At 44.9% G+C, this 16,861-nt stretch overlaps 1 protein-coding gene across 2 annotated transcripts in view; it reads right to left on the bottom strand.

Moving 5' to 3' along the window:
- Positions 1–16,861, bottom strand: part of LOC144686906 (desmin-like) — a 154,898-nt gene that overhangs the window by 114,064 nt on the left and 23,973 nt on the right. For both annotated transcript variants that reach the window (XM_078552739.1, XM_078552740.1), the window contains exon 2: positions 7,014–7,074. In XM_078552739.1, the coding sequence (XP_078408865.1) occupies positions 7,014–7,074 (61 nt within the window). The remainder of the gene's footprint in view (positions 1–7,013; positions 7,075–16,861) is intronic.

The raw sequence follows: 16,861 nt of genomic DNA, 5'->3' as shown, positions 1-16,861 counted from the left end.
ATCTACCCATCTCTCCATGACATTCAATAGCATTACCATCACTGGATCCCCTTTATTGACATCCTAAGGGTTACCATTGACCAGAAACTGAGCTGGACTAGCCATATAAATAGTGTGCCTACATGAGTAGGTCAGAAGCTGGGAATTCAGCAGAGAGTAACTCACGTCCTGACTCTCCAAAGCCTGTCCGCCATCTACACAAGTCAGGAGTGTGATGGAATACTCTTCACTTGCTTGCATGAGTGCAGCTCCAACAATATTCAAGAAGCTCGACACCATCCAAGACAAAGCAGCCCGCTTGACTGGCACCCCATCTACCACCTTCAACATTCACTCCGTCTACCACTGACACATAGTGACATCAGTGTGTATCATCTACAAGTCCCTCACTGACGCTCCTTTGACAGCACCTTGCAAACCCATGAACTCTACCACTTAGGACACGGGCTGCAGAGGCATGGGAATATCATCACCTGCAAGTCCCACTCCAAGCTAAACACCATCCTGACTTGGAACTATATTGTCGTTCCTTCGCTGCTGCTGGGTCAAAATCCCTGAATTCCCTTCCTAACAGCACTATGAGTATTCCTATGCCACATGGACTGCAGCAGTTCAAGAAGTAATGTGTGAGGTTTTGGTCACCTTACTTAATAATTGCCATAGAGGGAGTGCAGCGAAAGTTCACCAGACTGGGACGGCAGGATTGTCATATGAGGAAAGATTGGGCCGACTAGGCCTGTATTCACTGGAGTTTAAAAGAATGAGAAGGGATCTCATTGAAATGTAAAAAATTCTGACAGGGATGGACAGATTGCATGCAGGGATGATGTTTCCTCTGGCTGGGGGGGTCTAGAACAAGGGGTCACAATCTCAGGATATGGGTTAGGCCAGTTAGGACTGAGATGAGGAGAAACTTCTTCGCTCAGAGGATGGTGAACCTGTGGAATTCGCTGCCACAGCAGGCTGTGAAGGCCAAATCACTGAATATATTTAAGGAGGACATAGATAGATTTCTAGACTGTAAAGGCAAGGGGTATGGGGAGAGAACGGTTATGGTTTTGAGATAGAGGGTTAGCCATGATCACATAGAATGGCGGAGCAGGCCTGAAGGGCTGAATGACCTACTCCTGCTTTTATTTTTCTATGTTTCTAAGGTAGCACAGCACCACCTTCACAAGGGCAATTAGGGATGAGCAATAAATGCTGGCCTAGTCAGTGATGCCCTCATCCCATAAAGCGTGTAAACAGACAAAAGTGATGTCCCATTACATCATATTTTATCAATGACCTGTTCTGCACAGCATGAATTGGCCAAATGTTTTTAGTGAATTACTACAGCCAGTCTTAAGTGACCTTTCTACATACACAGTGAAGGATTCCTTCAAATTCACAAAGACTATATGTGACCTACATATTGATAGCTACACCCCATGTGCTCATCCGACATTATGAGCTTATTTACGACTGTGCGACTGAAGGAAGCCATAGACATTTGTGTCGCATCATGATATTGAACTTACGAACTTAAGGGGGAATTTTATGGTCCAGCCGAAGTCAATGGGCTTTTGAATGGCTTGCCGCATTTTACAGCCCCGCCCCTGCTGTAATGGGGCCATAAAATTCTGCCCTTAGTAACACACGCCGTTGAATTCAATTTTATTGAACCATGTATGCCTAAATAGATAGTGTAGCCATGGTATCCCCTCTAGATCCAGTGCACATTAATATTTTTGTTGGTTTCCAGGAGAAACACGTTTTTAATGGGATTGAGCCCTAACCTCCTTCCCCATTCATATTTCCAATACATAAATAATACGTTCATGATCTTTGAATCTGCACCCGTGTATACACCTTAATAGGCTCCATCCCACACTGAAATTCATTTTTGAGATGGAGCAGTCTAACATACTCTCTTTCCTAGTTAAGAAATCTGTTAATGGGTTCACCACTACTGTCTGCCTCAAGCCTATACCTTCACTGGTCAAAATACACATTAAAATTCATATAGCTTCACGTGCTAATAGATTGACCTGAAAAGTGCCCAGTCTACCTCAAATTACCCTGGAAAGGCAAATGTCTCAAAACTTTCAAGACCAGGTTAAGGAAGCTGTTTCACACTGCAACAATGCAGTAGGCTACGCTAGTGGTATTTTCCACTAATAGCGTGCTACTGCCAGTCCAAAAGTTCTGCCAACCACAAAATTGAGCAATGTCACGTATAAATTTCAGTACTGATGTGATGCCAGGTATGTAGGCTGTACGTCCCAGTGATTGGCTGATTGAATCAAAAAGCATGTTCCTTTAGTTGTTCATAATAGGCAGAGTACAGACCATACTCAACCAGCCTTTGCTTGCAAAACCCAAAACAAAACGTCAACTGTTAGATGTGGTTCTGCGAGAGGGCAGCACTTGCTGAACCATCCAGAGTGCGCCACTATCTACACTAAAAACCAATTTAAGGTAATCAATTGAGTTTGCAACGTGACTCATTTACATTTGCAGGAAGCGACATAAATTCATAGTTAGGGACCTGTTCTCTGCAAACGAAAGGAATATGTTCAAGTCTTGCATTTTATTATTTGAATTAACCGCAAGAAGAGCCTATAGTTCCCTGTTGTTTTCTCTGTGGCAATATCTTGTCCAATCAGAGTTGACTTGCTAACCAATCAACACCCTTTTCTCCTGCAGCATAAATTGTTGTAATCCTCGCAAATTTGGCATTCTTGTGTTTGTCCTGATGAGCACAAGACTTTGGCAACAGGTCTCTCTTTTCAGCAATATTCAAGTTCGGTACGACCAAATGACTGTTTATTATTGATGCATTGCTGGATAAAGTTGTTGAGTGAAGGTTTTTTCTGCTGGCCTTTAATGATTTAGGTTGGCCAAGAGCGCCTTGTACTGGGTGTCTGATATGGGTGTAAGGTTAGAGAATGATGGGTCTATGTTGAGGTGGGGAAGTTTCTTTTAAATGAAGTGAAGCTTCACAATATCGTCCATTTCACGCTCTCCAGTTGCAGGTGGCCTCTGGATCCCAGGTGATAGTGGCTGGGTCCAGCACTAGGCCCATAGCCTTGTATGCCATGGCATCGCAAGTGCACATCCAAATACTTCTTAAATGTTATGAGGGTTTCTGCCTCTACCACCCTTTCAGGCAGTGAGTTCCAGATTCCCACCATCCTCTGGGTGAAAAAATTCTTCCTCACATCCCCCAAAACCTCCTGCCCCTTACCTTAAATCTATGCCCCCTGGTTATTGATCCCTCCACCAAGGGGAAAAATTCTTTCCTGTCTACCCTATCTTTGCCCCTCATAATTTTATACACATCAGTCATGTTCCCCTTCAATCTCCTCTGCTCCAAGGAAAATAACCCCAGTCTATCCAATCTCTCTTCACAACTAAAACTCTCCAGCCCAGGCAACATCCTGGTAAATCTCCTCTGCACTCTCTCTAGTGCAATCACATCCTTCCTATAATGTGGATTCCAGAACTGCACGCAATACTCTAGCTGTGGCCTAACCAGCGTTTTATACAGTTCCAGCATAGCCAACCTGCTCTTATATTCTATGCCTCGGCTAATAAAGGCAAATATCCCACATGCCTTCTTAACCACCTTATCTAACTGTCCCACTACCTTAAGGGACTGGTGGACATGTACACCAAGGACCCTCTGATCCTCAGTGCTTCCCAGGTTCCTACCATTCATCATGCATTCCCGTGCCTTGTTTATTCGGCCCAAGTGCATCACCTCATACTTAGCCAGATTAAATTCCATTTGCCACCGATCAGCCCATCTGACCAGCCCGTCTATATCCTCCTGTAATCTAAGGCTATCCTCCTCACTATTTACCAACCCACCAATTTTCGTGTCATCTGCGAACTTACTGATCAACCCTCCTACATTCAAGTATAAATCATTTATATATACCACAAACAGCAAGGGATCCAACACTGATCCCTGTGGAACCCCACTGGACACAGGCATCCAGTCACTAAAACATCACCCTCTGCTTGCTGCCATTCAGCCAATTCTGGGTCCAATTTGCCAAATTGCCTTGGATCCCATGGGCTCTTACCTTCGTTATCAGTCTCCCATGCGGGACATTATCAAAAGCCTTGCTGAAGTCCAAGTAGACTATGTCAAGTGCAATGCCCTCATCTACACACCTGGTCACCTCTTCGAAAAATTCAATCAAATTGGTCAGACATAACCTCCCCTTAGCAAAACCATGCTGACTGTCCTTGATTAATCCCTGCCTCCCCAAGTGTAGATTAATTCTGTCCCTCAGAATTGCTTCCAATAGTTTCCCCACCACTGAGGTTAGACTGATTGGCTTGTAGTTCCCTGGTTATCCCTTCCTCCCTTCTTGAATAACGGTACCACATTGGTTGTCCTCCAGTCCTCTGGCACCTCTCCTGTGGCCAGAGAGGTATTAAAAATTATTGCCAGCGCCCCTGCCTCACTCAACAGCCTGGGATACATTTCATCCGGGCCTGGAGATTTATCTACTTATAAGCCTCATGATTTAGATGATGGGGTGGAAAACCACATATCCAAATTTGCTGATGACACAAAGTGAGGTGACATTGTAAGCAGCATAGATTAAGAATAAAATTACAAAGATTTGTTATGTGAATAGGCAAAGCTGTGACAAGTGGATTTGAATGTGAGGTCATCTACTGGAGCTAAAAAGTCTAGCACAGAGTACTTTCTAAATGATGAAAAGCTAGAAACAGTGGAGGCCCAAAGAGACTATGGGGCCCCATCTAAATAGAACATTGAAATGCCATTAGCAGGTACAGAAAAAAAAAATCAAAATTAGAGCCAAGCCTTTCAAGAGTGAAATTAGGAAACACTTGCACACACAAAGGGTGATACTTTCTCCTGCAATGGCAACTGACGTTAGATCAATTGTTTAATTTTAAATTAGGTTAACAAATATCTATCAGTGTCAAAGGTGCTAAAGGGTATGGGGCAAAGACAGGTATGTGAAATTAAGTCGCAGATCAGCTATGATGTCATTGAAAGGCGGTGGCAGAACAGGAATCGTTTACTCCTGTTACTATGTTTGTCACCAGAAAAGTTAAATTTCAAAAATGAATTACCTGAATTTGGTGCCAGGAAGAGAACTTCTGCCCCAAGTTTAAATCTTGAGCTGTTGCTGGCTACCTCTCACCCCCACTGTGGTTTCTCTAGATTTCTTAACATTTTAACTTCTTTGTCGAAAAGGTAGATTCTTCAGGTGTACTGCAGAGGTGGAGGACAACAGTTGCTAAGCCTGAAGGTTCTTCCCAGTCCAATATTGACATTTCTTCCTTCAGAGTGATTTTAAAATATTTCAAGGACTGATGTCCATTAATGGCACCAATTGAAAGTCCAATGAGCATTGATAAATTCATGTTCAAATTCAACTTGCCTTTATGTAACACTCTTCATGTGCAGAAGTTAAGTCAGAGTGTTTTGCAATAAGATGGAAAAAGATGCAGTAAACACTAAGCATGGGAAAAGGAAGAGAATTGTAAAGACTAGGTTGGTAAACACTAAGAATGACCAAAGACAAACTGTGTGCAGTTCTGCTCGCCACATTATAGGAAGGATATGACTGCACTGGAGGGGATGCAGAGGAGATTCACCAGGATGTTGCCTGAGATGAAACATTTAAGTTATGAAGAGAGGTTGGATAGACTTGGGTTGTTTTCATTGGAGCAGAGAAGACGGAGGGGCGACCTGATCGCGGTGTACAAGATTATGAGGGGCATGGACAGGATGGACAGGGAGCAGTTGTTCCCCTTAGTTGAAGGGTCAGTCACAAGGGGACATAAGTTCAAGGTGAGGGGCAGGAGGTTTAGGGGGGGATGTGAGGAAAAACTTTTTTACCCAGAGGGTGGTGATGGTCTGGAATGCACTGCCTGGGAGGGTGCCTCACATCCTTTAAAAAACACCTGGATGAGCACTTGGCACGTCATAACATTCAAGGCTATGTGCCAAGTGCTGGTAAATGGGATTAGGTAGGTAGGTCAGGTGTTTCTCACATGTCAGTGCAGACTCGATGGGCCGAAGGGCCTCTTCTGCACTGTGTGATTCTGTGACTGAGATTTCATGATGGTTTTTGAAGGCATGACGAGAGGTGGTTCGACGAAAGAATATCTAGGGCGCACAGGGGACAGGAGTCGGCAATCCAGCCCCAAGACCCTATTCTGCCTATAAATTAGTTCATGGCTGATTGATACGTCAATTCCATTTACTTGCTGTTGCTTCATATCACCTCAGTACCCAACAAAGATCTATCAATCTCAATCTTGGGCAAGGGCATAGTCACAAAACAGCACATTAATAGACCAAAGTAGGCAAGTGATGAGGAGGTGTTCAATGTTAGACAGTCTGCATGTAGGTATGTAAAGCAGTCAAAATAATTAAGGTAAGCAAGGTCTTCACACAGTGATTTGAGAACAAGAACGAGAATTTTGAAATCAGCAGGCTGGGGTATCGAAGCTAGCGGCAATTGCAAAGAACCAAAGTGATGGGGGTATGGAGCTTAGGGTTGGTGAGGATGTGAACTGTGGCATAGTGGTTGAGTTGGGGTGTGTGCAGGGTTGATGCAGGAGATCATATCAGAGGGCAATGAAGAAGTTAAACTTTAAAGCGATGAATACAACATTAGTTATAACTGTTTACACTCAGAAAAATCCCATGGCATTCAAGGTATATTTCAAAGCCCAGAAATAGTTTATTTAAGGCAATGTTTTAATCAGTATCCAAAAAATAAGGATGTTGAAATAAGGCAAAGCCAAGCAGTAGTAGTTTTTCTTTCTGTGGGCAGATCAGTCACAATAATTAAGTTTCAGGGCAAATCAAATTACATAATGTCATGTTATCAAATACATCTCAAAATGGGCAAAATCTTGGTGATTCCCATAAATAGAGCACTGTGAACATATGAAGGATAATAAACTTATTGAATATTCATTTTCATACATATAGTTAACAAAACAATGGGTTTAAGGATTGCACTTGCCTTCCTTAATTCTTCATAATCTTTTTCAGACTCCTTTCTTAGTTGAATTTCTTTTTCTAATCTGCAATGAGAAGTACAAAAGTTTTGCATGTGCTACAGTTCCTCACACAGCCATTACTAAGATGAGTACAATAAAACCCATTTTCTCTTTAGAATATATAAATATTACAACATGGAAACAAGCCATTTGGCCCAACCAGTCCACGTTGGCATTGACCCTCCACGTGAGTAAAATTGTTGCCCAAATAGATGCAATTCATAAGGCTCTGTCGACGATGGGGCTTGAACACTCAGCCTGCCCAGTACAAGGGAAAATATGTCCATTATGAATAATGGTATTTCATTCAAGAAACACATTTGCAGTTCCAAGGTGGAATTGCAGTGTAACTTATATTGAAAAAATCATATATAATCAAAGTACAGTAACCAGGATAAAAATGTGCAAACATGTAACAATCATGTGGTCACGAATATAAATAAGCTCAGCACATAACAAGAATGGACAGGATATTAAATAAGGTGTAATGTTGAATTAAAGTTATATTAATATTATAAACCAATACACCATTCCTACATTATAGGCACTGAAGTACATATAAATTTCATCATTTAAGTGCTTCATTGAGGACACCAACCATGTATGGAATAGGGTTACACTGTCCATCCTACATCTTAAGGGATTGAACCTAGTTGAACTTCTGAGTTGCCTTGATTGTTTTAGGTGTGGTGTGGGTAACTAGCTCTGAAGTTGCATAGATTTCATAAGGGATTTTCCGAACTTAGCATAAATGTTAACTATTCTTGTTTGTAAGGCTTCGAGCTTGGGTATTGTCGTACAAGTGGTAGTGAGGGCGAAAGATCAATCTCAGTGCCTGCTGCTGTATTCTTTACTTAATAATCCACTTTGCTACCCACTTAACATTTAACAGCTTTTCAATTGTTGATGACATGGGCATACCTCTGCCAGTTGATAAGATCATAAGAAGTAGGAGCACAGCAGACCATTTGACCTCTGGAGCCTCCTCCTCCATTCCATAAGAGCATGGCTGATTGGATTGTGGCCTTAACTCCACTTTCCTGCCTGTTCTCCATAATACTTGGCTCCTTTGTCGATCAAAAATCTGTCCAATTCAGCCTTGAATATATTCAATGACCCAGCCTCCACTACTCTCTGTGGAAGACAATTCTGACCCTCAGAGAGGAAATTCCTCCTCAACTCCGTCTTAAATGGGAGGCCCCTGATTTTGTAGCTGTGCCTTCTAGTTCTAGATTCCCCCCATGAGAGAAAACATTCACTCAGCATCTACCCTGTCAAGCCCCCTCAGAATCTTATATGTTTCAATAAGATCACCTCTCATTTTTCTAAACTCCAGTGAGTATAAGCCCAATCTTTCCTCATAAGACAAGCTCTTCATCCCAGGAATCAACCTAGCAAATCTTCTCTGAACCACTTCCAATGCAAGTATACTCATCCTTAAGAGACTAGAACTGTACACAGTACTCCAGGTACTCTCACCAATGTCCTGTACAATTGTAACAAGACTTTCCTACTTTTATCTTTTTTATTCTTTCATGGGATTTAGGCATCATAGGCAAGGCCAGCATTTGTTACCCATCCCTAATTGCCCTTGAAATAAGTGGCTTGCTAGGCCATTTCAGAGGGCAGTTAAGAGTCAACCACATTGCTGTGAGTCACATGTATCACAGAATTGTTATGGCGGAGAAGGAGGCCATTTGGCTCATCGTGTCTGCACCGGCTCTCCGAATGAGCAACTCACCTAGCACCAATCCTTTGCCTTCTCCCCGTAACCCTGCAAATTCTTCCTTTTCAAAAAATAGTCTAACTCCCTTCTAAATTTTTTTAAAATATTCGTTCATGGGATGTGGGCATTACTGCCTGGGCCAGCATTTATTGCCCATCCCGAAATTAAGAGTCAACCACATTGCTGTGGGTCTGGAGTCAAATGTAGGCCAGACCAGGTAAGGATGGCAGATTTCTTTCCCTAAAGGACATTAGTGAACCAGATGGATTTTTGCAACAATCAGCAATGGTTTCATGGTCATCATCAGACTTTTAATTCCAGGTTTTTATTGGATTCAAATTTCACCATGTGCTGTGATAGGATTCAAACCCAGGCCCTCAGAGAATTACCCTGGGTCTTTAGAATGCTAGTCCAGTGATAATACCATCTACCTATCTATCTTCATAACTGAAGTACCCCATCCCTAGAGTCATTCTCGTGAACCTCTTCTGCACCCTCTCTAATGCCTTCACATCCTTCCTAAAGTGCAGCACCCAGAACTGGACTCAATACTCCAGCTGAGGCTGAACTAGTGACATACAAATTCAATATAACTTCCCTGCTGTAGGCCGGGACGGGTAAGGACAGCAGATTTCCTTCCCTAAAAGGCATTAGTGAACCAGATGGGATTTTACAACAATTGATGATAGTTTCATGGTCACTGAGACTAACTTTCAATTCCAGACTTTTGTTTATTAATTAATTTAATTTATTAATTAATCGAATTTAAATTCCACCAGCTGCAGTGGCAGAATTTGAACCCATATCCCCAGAGACCCATAACCTGGGCCTCTGGATTATTTGTCCAGCGATATTAACACGATGCCACCATCTCCTCCATCGCCCTTGCAATAAAGGACAACATTTAATTTGCCTTCCTAATTACTTGCTGTACCTACATGCTAACTTTTTGTGATTCATGTACAAGGTCACCCAGATCCCTCTGTACTGCAGCATTCCGCAGTCTTTCCATTTAAATAATATGCTGTTTTTCTATTCTTCCTGCCAAAATGGACAACCTCCCATTTTCCCAAGTTATACACCATCTGTCAAATATTTGTCCACTCACTTAACCTACCCATCCACTTAATCCCTTTGCATAATCATTGTAAAATCAGCAAATCTGGCTGCAATAGTCATTGTGCCTGCACACCAGAATCATATACCCATGTCAAATTTACCTCCCGCGTCAGCGTGACTTCAGAACAACGTGATTTACAACTGCCTTTAAACGGTGTGCACCTGCTGAGCTGAATTTCGAGGGGAACTCGGAGATGAGTGCACACAACATTGCTCAGCGCTCACAAAAGTCGCCAGTAGGACATCAAGGAAGAGGCGTGGCGCATTCAGGGCGCACAGGCAAGTGGCTTTTCCCCGGCTGGTTTTCAGTGTGGTGCCGAGGGAAGGGCTCCAGTATGGATGGAGCTGGGGTCGGTGGTGGGGGCAAGGCAGCACAGGCTGATGATACTACTCAAGCACATGCTGGGGGGTGGGGGTGCAATGTCTTTATTCAAGTTTGGACCGGTATCCCTCATAGTTCAAGCTAACAGCACAGCCTTGCAGTGCAGGTTAGGAAAATGCCTGCACCTGAGCTGAGAGCACAGCATGCAGTCCAGTGGCTGAAGCTGCAGCCAAATCAGTCAAGTGGAGTGTGGTGGAGGTGGGTGGGGTTTCGGACGGCCATGAAGTGTACTACACGCTGGACATGCAGGCGGTTGCCAGCACTCTCCAGCATGCATGAAGGGGCCTCGAGAGGCAGCCAGAGCTGGAGACTTAACCAAGGGAGGTCCTTAGAACACATATGCAAACCCATGCGTCTCTCTCTAGGGTGCTTTAGGGGGAGAACATCAGGATCATGGAGCCTGGTGATCTCGTGGTATGCCTCATGGCTTACAGGGAGCAGAGAAGGAGGAGAAGAGTGCGATGGAGACGCCAAGCTTGCCAATGGGATTAGCACCACCCTCAAGGTGAAGATGCAGCAGGGCCTGCTGCACATGCAGCTGAAGACCCACAGCGAGCCGTCACTCGTAGGCGCCTCGCTAGGCCCAGGGTCTATAGATGTTGCTTGTCATTCCTGCAGATGACTGAGAACCAGTGTCACTGAAGACTGCGCATGTCTAGGGAACTGGTCAGTCACATATGCCACCTGCTGCAGGATTTGGTGCCACAGGGACATGGAAGGGTATCCAATGCCAGTGGCCGTGAAAGTGACCGCAGCGCTCAATTTTTACGCCAATGGCTCCTTCCAGGGCTCCACAGGTGACCTGTGTGGGGTCTCGCAAGCCTCCACCCACAAATGCATCCAGGAGGTCATGGATGCCATCTTCGCAAAGGTACACAACTTTGTGCGTTTCAACCAGGATCAGTCAAGTCAGGAAGCAAGAGCACTGGGATTTGCAGCAATATTGAGTTTTCCCACAGGTGCAGGGTGCCTTCGACTGCACTCACAGGGCGCTTAGATTTCCTTGGCAACAAGCAGACCACTACATCAACTGCAAGGGCTTCCACTTGCTAAATGTTCAGCTGGTCGGCAACCACACAAACGCATCCAACAGGTCTGCGCACAATTCCCAGGGACGTCTATGACTCCTACATCCTCAGCAGGTGTCAGATCCCTGAGGTCTTCTAGGGTCCACAGAGGCTGGACGGTTGGCTCTTTGGGGACAAGGGCCACCCACAGAGGACGTGGCTGTTGACGCCCGTGCGGCGGCATCAGATTGCAACAGAGAGACGGTATGACGAGGCTTGTATTGCAACCCAGACTTTGGTGGGCCAAGCGATTGGCACATTACAAATCAGGTTCTGGTGCCTCGACAGATCTGGTGGAGCACTGCAATGCAGTTCCCAGACGGTGTCATGCATCATCATAGCTTGCTGCACAACCTGGCGCTGCAACAGGCGGAGGACCTGGCTGAGGAGGAGATGGAAGAGTTGCACGTCTCCCCCAATGAGGAGGGCGAAGAAGATGAGGGTGATGAGGCCCTTGAAGGCGAGGATGCTGGCAATGGGGCCATCGCACTGGCCAGGCGAGGCAAACATGCATGTGGGGCTCCATTAGCTGCAAAATTCGTGTAAGATGATGACGAGATGCAGTGAGGATAGTCCTGACATCCTCACCTTGCACCTGTGAACATTTGACTCCTGTGTGGCCGATGACAGCGCGCATACTCTCACTACTCAGGTTCGTCATGAAGATGCAGTGGAGGTCCTACCGGTCGAAGATTACAGGCGGATGATGATGATGACGGCATGCAGGGAGGACACTCCATAGGTCTTCACATTTGTTCTATGAACATTTGAGTCCTGCCTGGCTGAGGGAAGCTCGCTTGCGCTCTGTGATCAGGGTCATATCATGAAGACGCAGCTGTGAAACTTAAAATGTCCTTTGCCAGCCTTCATCATCTGTTCCCTTCAGGAACATACCATCACCAGACACAGTTGCTGAAGGGATAGGGGGGCCAGCCCCATCTCGCAGGTGCTGAGGGCACACAGAGAATAAAGGAACTAGTGCCATCTGCCTATGACATTCTGGCAGCAATCACAAGCACAAACAAGGTGCAGGTATCACTGTGAGTGAGAAGCCAGAACATGACTTTGCTCTGAATGTTACACACTGCACAGGGAAGAGGCCCTGGACTGAGACAATTGCCTTTATCTTGTGCAGGAACCAAGGTTTCACATCTGAATGACACGAATAATGCTCATCATAACAAGGAGCCATAGACAGGGAGACATTCTTGGAAGTTTATTTACAATAGTGAACATTATGTGCCAGTGATTAACACCTGTGCCCATGCAGTGCAACTTATGCATTCCGGGGAAACACATCGTTTCCATGGCGGGTGGGCTCTCATTCGCCCACCATGCCATCACCTCGCCGCTTCATCACGCCGGGCACCATATTTAAAGTCCAGCCGCGCGCACACATCTCAGTACTTCTAGCCCACAACTGCTGCAGGGAAGATGTAAAAGACAAAAAGATGGCAGGCGCAGGTTTAGCGACGTGTCACTAGAATGCCTTTTGGATGCCGGGGAGGCCCGCTGCAATGTCCTCTATCCTCGCTTTGGCCGCAGAATGAGCAGCAGCATGACCAAACAAGCTTGGGAGATGGTGTCTGCCGTGGTCAGCGAAAAATGCCCTTCAAAAGAAGGCAACCACCCAGTGCCTCAAAAAGATGAATGATCTCCTCCATTCCACCCAGATAAGTCACGCTTCTCACACTCCCAACTCACACACCCATCACACATTCACAGGGATCTCACTCACTGCCAGTTCAAGGGACATCACTATTCACTCTCTCATATACGCCTTCATTGCCTCATCCCATCCATGGGACCACTCACCACCCACACATGCCAGGCATACTCATCATCTGTCCTGGCAGGCATCCTGCTTACACTTTCTCCATCTCTATTCATGCAGGACAAGCAGGCACACAACAAGAGGGAGAGATTGCAGACTGGTGGAGGAATGCCTGAAATAAAGGTTTCATTTGAAAACACAGCCATCCAGCTGGACGGTAACAATCTGGACCAGTCCTATACTGATGGTGAGGTCGGCGGTGCTCTACCAACTGAGGGTGTAGCAGTGCAACATCCATCAGACAACCATTCTGTGAGTGATGTGTCCTGTTTCACAGGTCACTGCCATGCACTAATTATCTCCCCTTGCTTCTGCAGGCACATCTGGGAAACAGCTGACGGGAGTCTACGACACAGGGCCTCTAATTAAGCCCTGAAGAAACCACCGAAGAGGAACCTGAAGGCAACCTCCTAAAAGTCCTGTCACAGTGCTCACCCATACTCTCCGCCAGCGCAGAGACACACACCTCGGTGGGACCTAGCTTTAGAATAGCCCCGGGGTCGCAATTTGGTGAGCACATTGCACTGTCTGATCCACAGCAGGTGGTGGCAGGGACTTCCCAGGTCTCCGGCACTTAGAGGGCTGCTGGTGGCCAGAAATTTGCTGAGTCCAAGTCAGATGACGAGCCTCTGGACTCAGTCAGGTTACATTTGCTGGAGCTGCAAAGGAAAGCTCGGGAACATCATAAAGAGATGTCCGCTGCACTCCTCAGGTGGCAAGGCATGATGGAGGAGTCTGACCGCCTTCGGGCTGAGGTGATAGCGTTGGCATGCCAACGCACTGAGGTCAACACAGGTAGGATTGCCGCCGCCATGGAGCCCTTGGTCCAGGATGTCCAGGCTCAACTCCATCGTTGATGCCATAGTTGGTCTCCAACAGTTTGTACACGAAAGGGGTGCAGGGCATACGAACAAGGAGTAGGCCATTCAGCCCCTCGAGCCTGCTCCGCCATTTAATAAGATCATGGCTGATCTGATAGTAACCTCAAATCCGCATCCCACCTACTGCCGATAACCTATCACCCCTTTGCTTACCAAGAATCTATCCACCTTGGCCTTAAAAATATTCAAAGACTCTGCTTGCACCGCCTTTTCAGGAAGAGAGTTCCAAAGACTCACGACCCGCTTGAGTGAAAAAAATTCACCTCATCTATGTTTTAAATGGGAGACCCCTTATTTTAAACAGTGGCCCCTAGTTCTAGATTCTTCCATAAGAGGAAACATCCTCTCCACATCCACTCAGGATCTTATAGGTTTCAATTAAGTCGCCTCTTACTTTTCTAAACTCCAGTGGACCCAAGCCTAGTCTGTCTAACCTTTCCTCATAAGACAACCCACTATTTCCAGGTTAGTCTGTAAACCTTCTCTGAACTGCTTCTAATGTATTTACATTCTTCCTTAAATAAGGTGACCAATACTGTGCACAGTACCTCAAATGTGATCTCACTAGGTGCCCTGTATAACTGAAGCATAACCTCCCTACTTTTGTATTCAATTCCCCTTGCAATAAATGATAACATTCTATTAGCTTTCCTAATTACTTGCTGTACTTGCATACTAGCCTTTTGTGATTCATGCAATAGCACACCCAGATCCCTCTGCACCTCAGAGCTCTGAAATCTCTCACCATTTAGGTAATATGATTCTCTTTTATTCTTCCTGCCAAAATGCACAATTTCACATTTCCCACATTATACTCCATCTGCCAGATCTTTGCCCACTCACTTAACATATCTATATCTTGATTGTAGCCCCCTTATGTCCTCTTCAGAACTTACCTTCCTACCTTTGTGTCATCAGCAAATTTGGCAACCATCCCATCAATCCCTTTATCCAAGTCATTTATATAAATTGTAAACAGTTGAAGTCCCAAAACTGATTCTTGTGGCACACCACTTGCTACATCTTGCCAACCTGAAAACACCCATTTTTGCCTACTCTCTGCTTCCTGTTAGCCAGCCAATCTCCTATCCATGCCAATATGTTACCCCCATACCATGAGCTTTTATTTTCTGCAATAATGTTTGATTTGGCACTTTATCAAATGCCTTTTGGAAATCTAGGTACAGTACATCCACTGGCTCCCCTTTATCCATGGCATATGTTACTTCCTCAAAGAACTCCAATAGGTTGAGTAAACTTGATTTTCCTTGCACAAAACCATGTTGACTCTGCCTGATGATCTTGAGCTTATCCAAGTGCCCTGCTATAACTTCTTTAATAATAGCGTATAACATTTTCCCTATGACAGATGTTAAGCTAACTGGCCTGTAGTTTCCTGCTTTCTGTCTCCCTTCCTTTTTGAATAATAGTTACATTTGCTATCTTCCAATCTAATGGGACCTTCCCTGAATCTAGGGAGTTTCAGAAAATTAAAACCAATGCATCAACTATCTCACTAGATACTTCTTTTAAGACTTAGGATGAAGTCTATCAGGACCCGGGCTCTTGTCAGCCTGCAGCTCCAACAATTTATTCAGTACCACTTCTCTGGTGACTGTAATTTTCCTGACTTACTTCCCCACTTCCATTTCCTGGTGTATAGGTGCTTTTGGGATGTTACTTGTATCCTCTATAGTGAAAACTGATGCAAAATACCTGTTCAATTCATCTGCCATCTCCTTGTTTTCCATTATGAATTCTCCAGGCTCACTTTCTATAGGACCAATGCTCACTTTGTTGACTCTTTTCTTTTTAAAATATTTACAGGAACTCTTACTATCTGTCTTTATATTTCTGGCTAGCTTTCTCTCATACTCTAATTTTTCCCTCCTTATTAGTCTCTTAGTCATTCTTTGCTGTTCCTTACATTCTGTCCAATCTCCTGGCCTTCCACCTATCTTTGCACAATTTATGCTTTTTCTTTAAGTTTGATACTATCTTTAAATTTTCTAGTTAACCACGGATGTTGTGTCCGCCCCTTGGATTTTTTCTTACTCGTTGAAATGTATCTATTCTGTGCATTCTGAAATATCCACTTAAATATTAGCCACTGCATCTCTATTGACCTATACCTTAACCTAATTTCCCAATTCACTTTAGCCAGCTCAGCTTTCATGTCCTCATAATTGCCCTTAAGTTTAAAAACCTAGTCTCAGACTCATTCCTCTCTTGCTCAAACTGAATGTAAAATTCAATCATATTGTGGTCGCTGCTACCTAGGGGTGCCTTCACTATGAGATCATTAATTACTCCAATCTCATTGCACAGTACCAGGTATACCATAGCCTGCTCTCTGGTTGGCTTCAGAACATGCTGTTCTAAGAAACTATCCTGAAAACATTCAATGTACTTCTCATCTAGGGTATCTTTGACCATCTGACTTTTTCAGTCTATATGTAAATTAAAATCTCCCATGATTATTGCCATGCCTTTCTGACAAGCACCAATTATTTCTTACTTTGATCTCACTTCAGCTACCCCTTCTCCTCGAGTCAGCTTAGGGCCCTTGGGCACCCATAGGGAGGAGGATCAGCAGGTGCCCCCGCCCCAACCCCCCACCCCCCGGGGCCATCTATCCAGGTGATTTGGGAGTGTCCAGCCCATCCGAAACCCCTCTTCCTGTGATGTCAGCAGCTCCAGCTCCACAGGCCGAGAGGGATGCCACTGCCACACAACAGTACCCTGAAAGAAGTCTGTGGCCTTCCATGTCTCAGCCCTCCAGAGGATACCTGCCAACATCAC

The sequence above is a fragment of the Cetorhinus maximus genome, chromosome 11, assembly GCF_964194155.1.
Source record: "Cetorhinus maximus chromosome 11, sCetMax3.hap1.1, whole genome shotgun sequence".
NCBI classification, from domain to species: domain Eukaryota; kingdom Metazoa; phylum Chordata; class Chondrichthyes; order Lamniformes; family Cetorhinidae; genus Cetorhinus; species Cetorhinus maximus.
The sequence above is the reverse complement of the archived record's forward strand: the minus strand, read 5'-3'. Positions and strand labels throughout refer to the sequence as shown.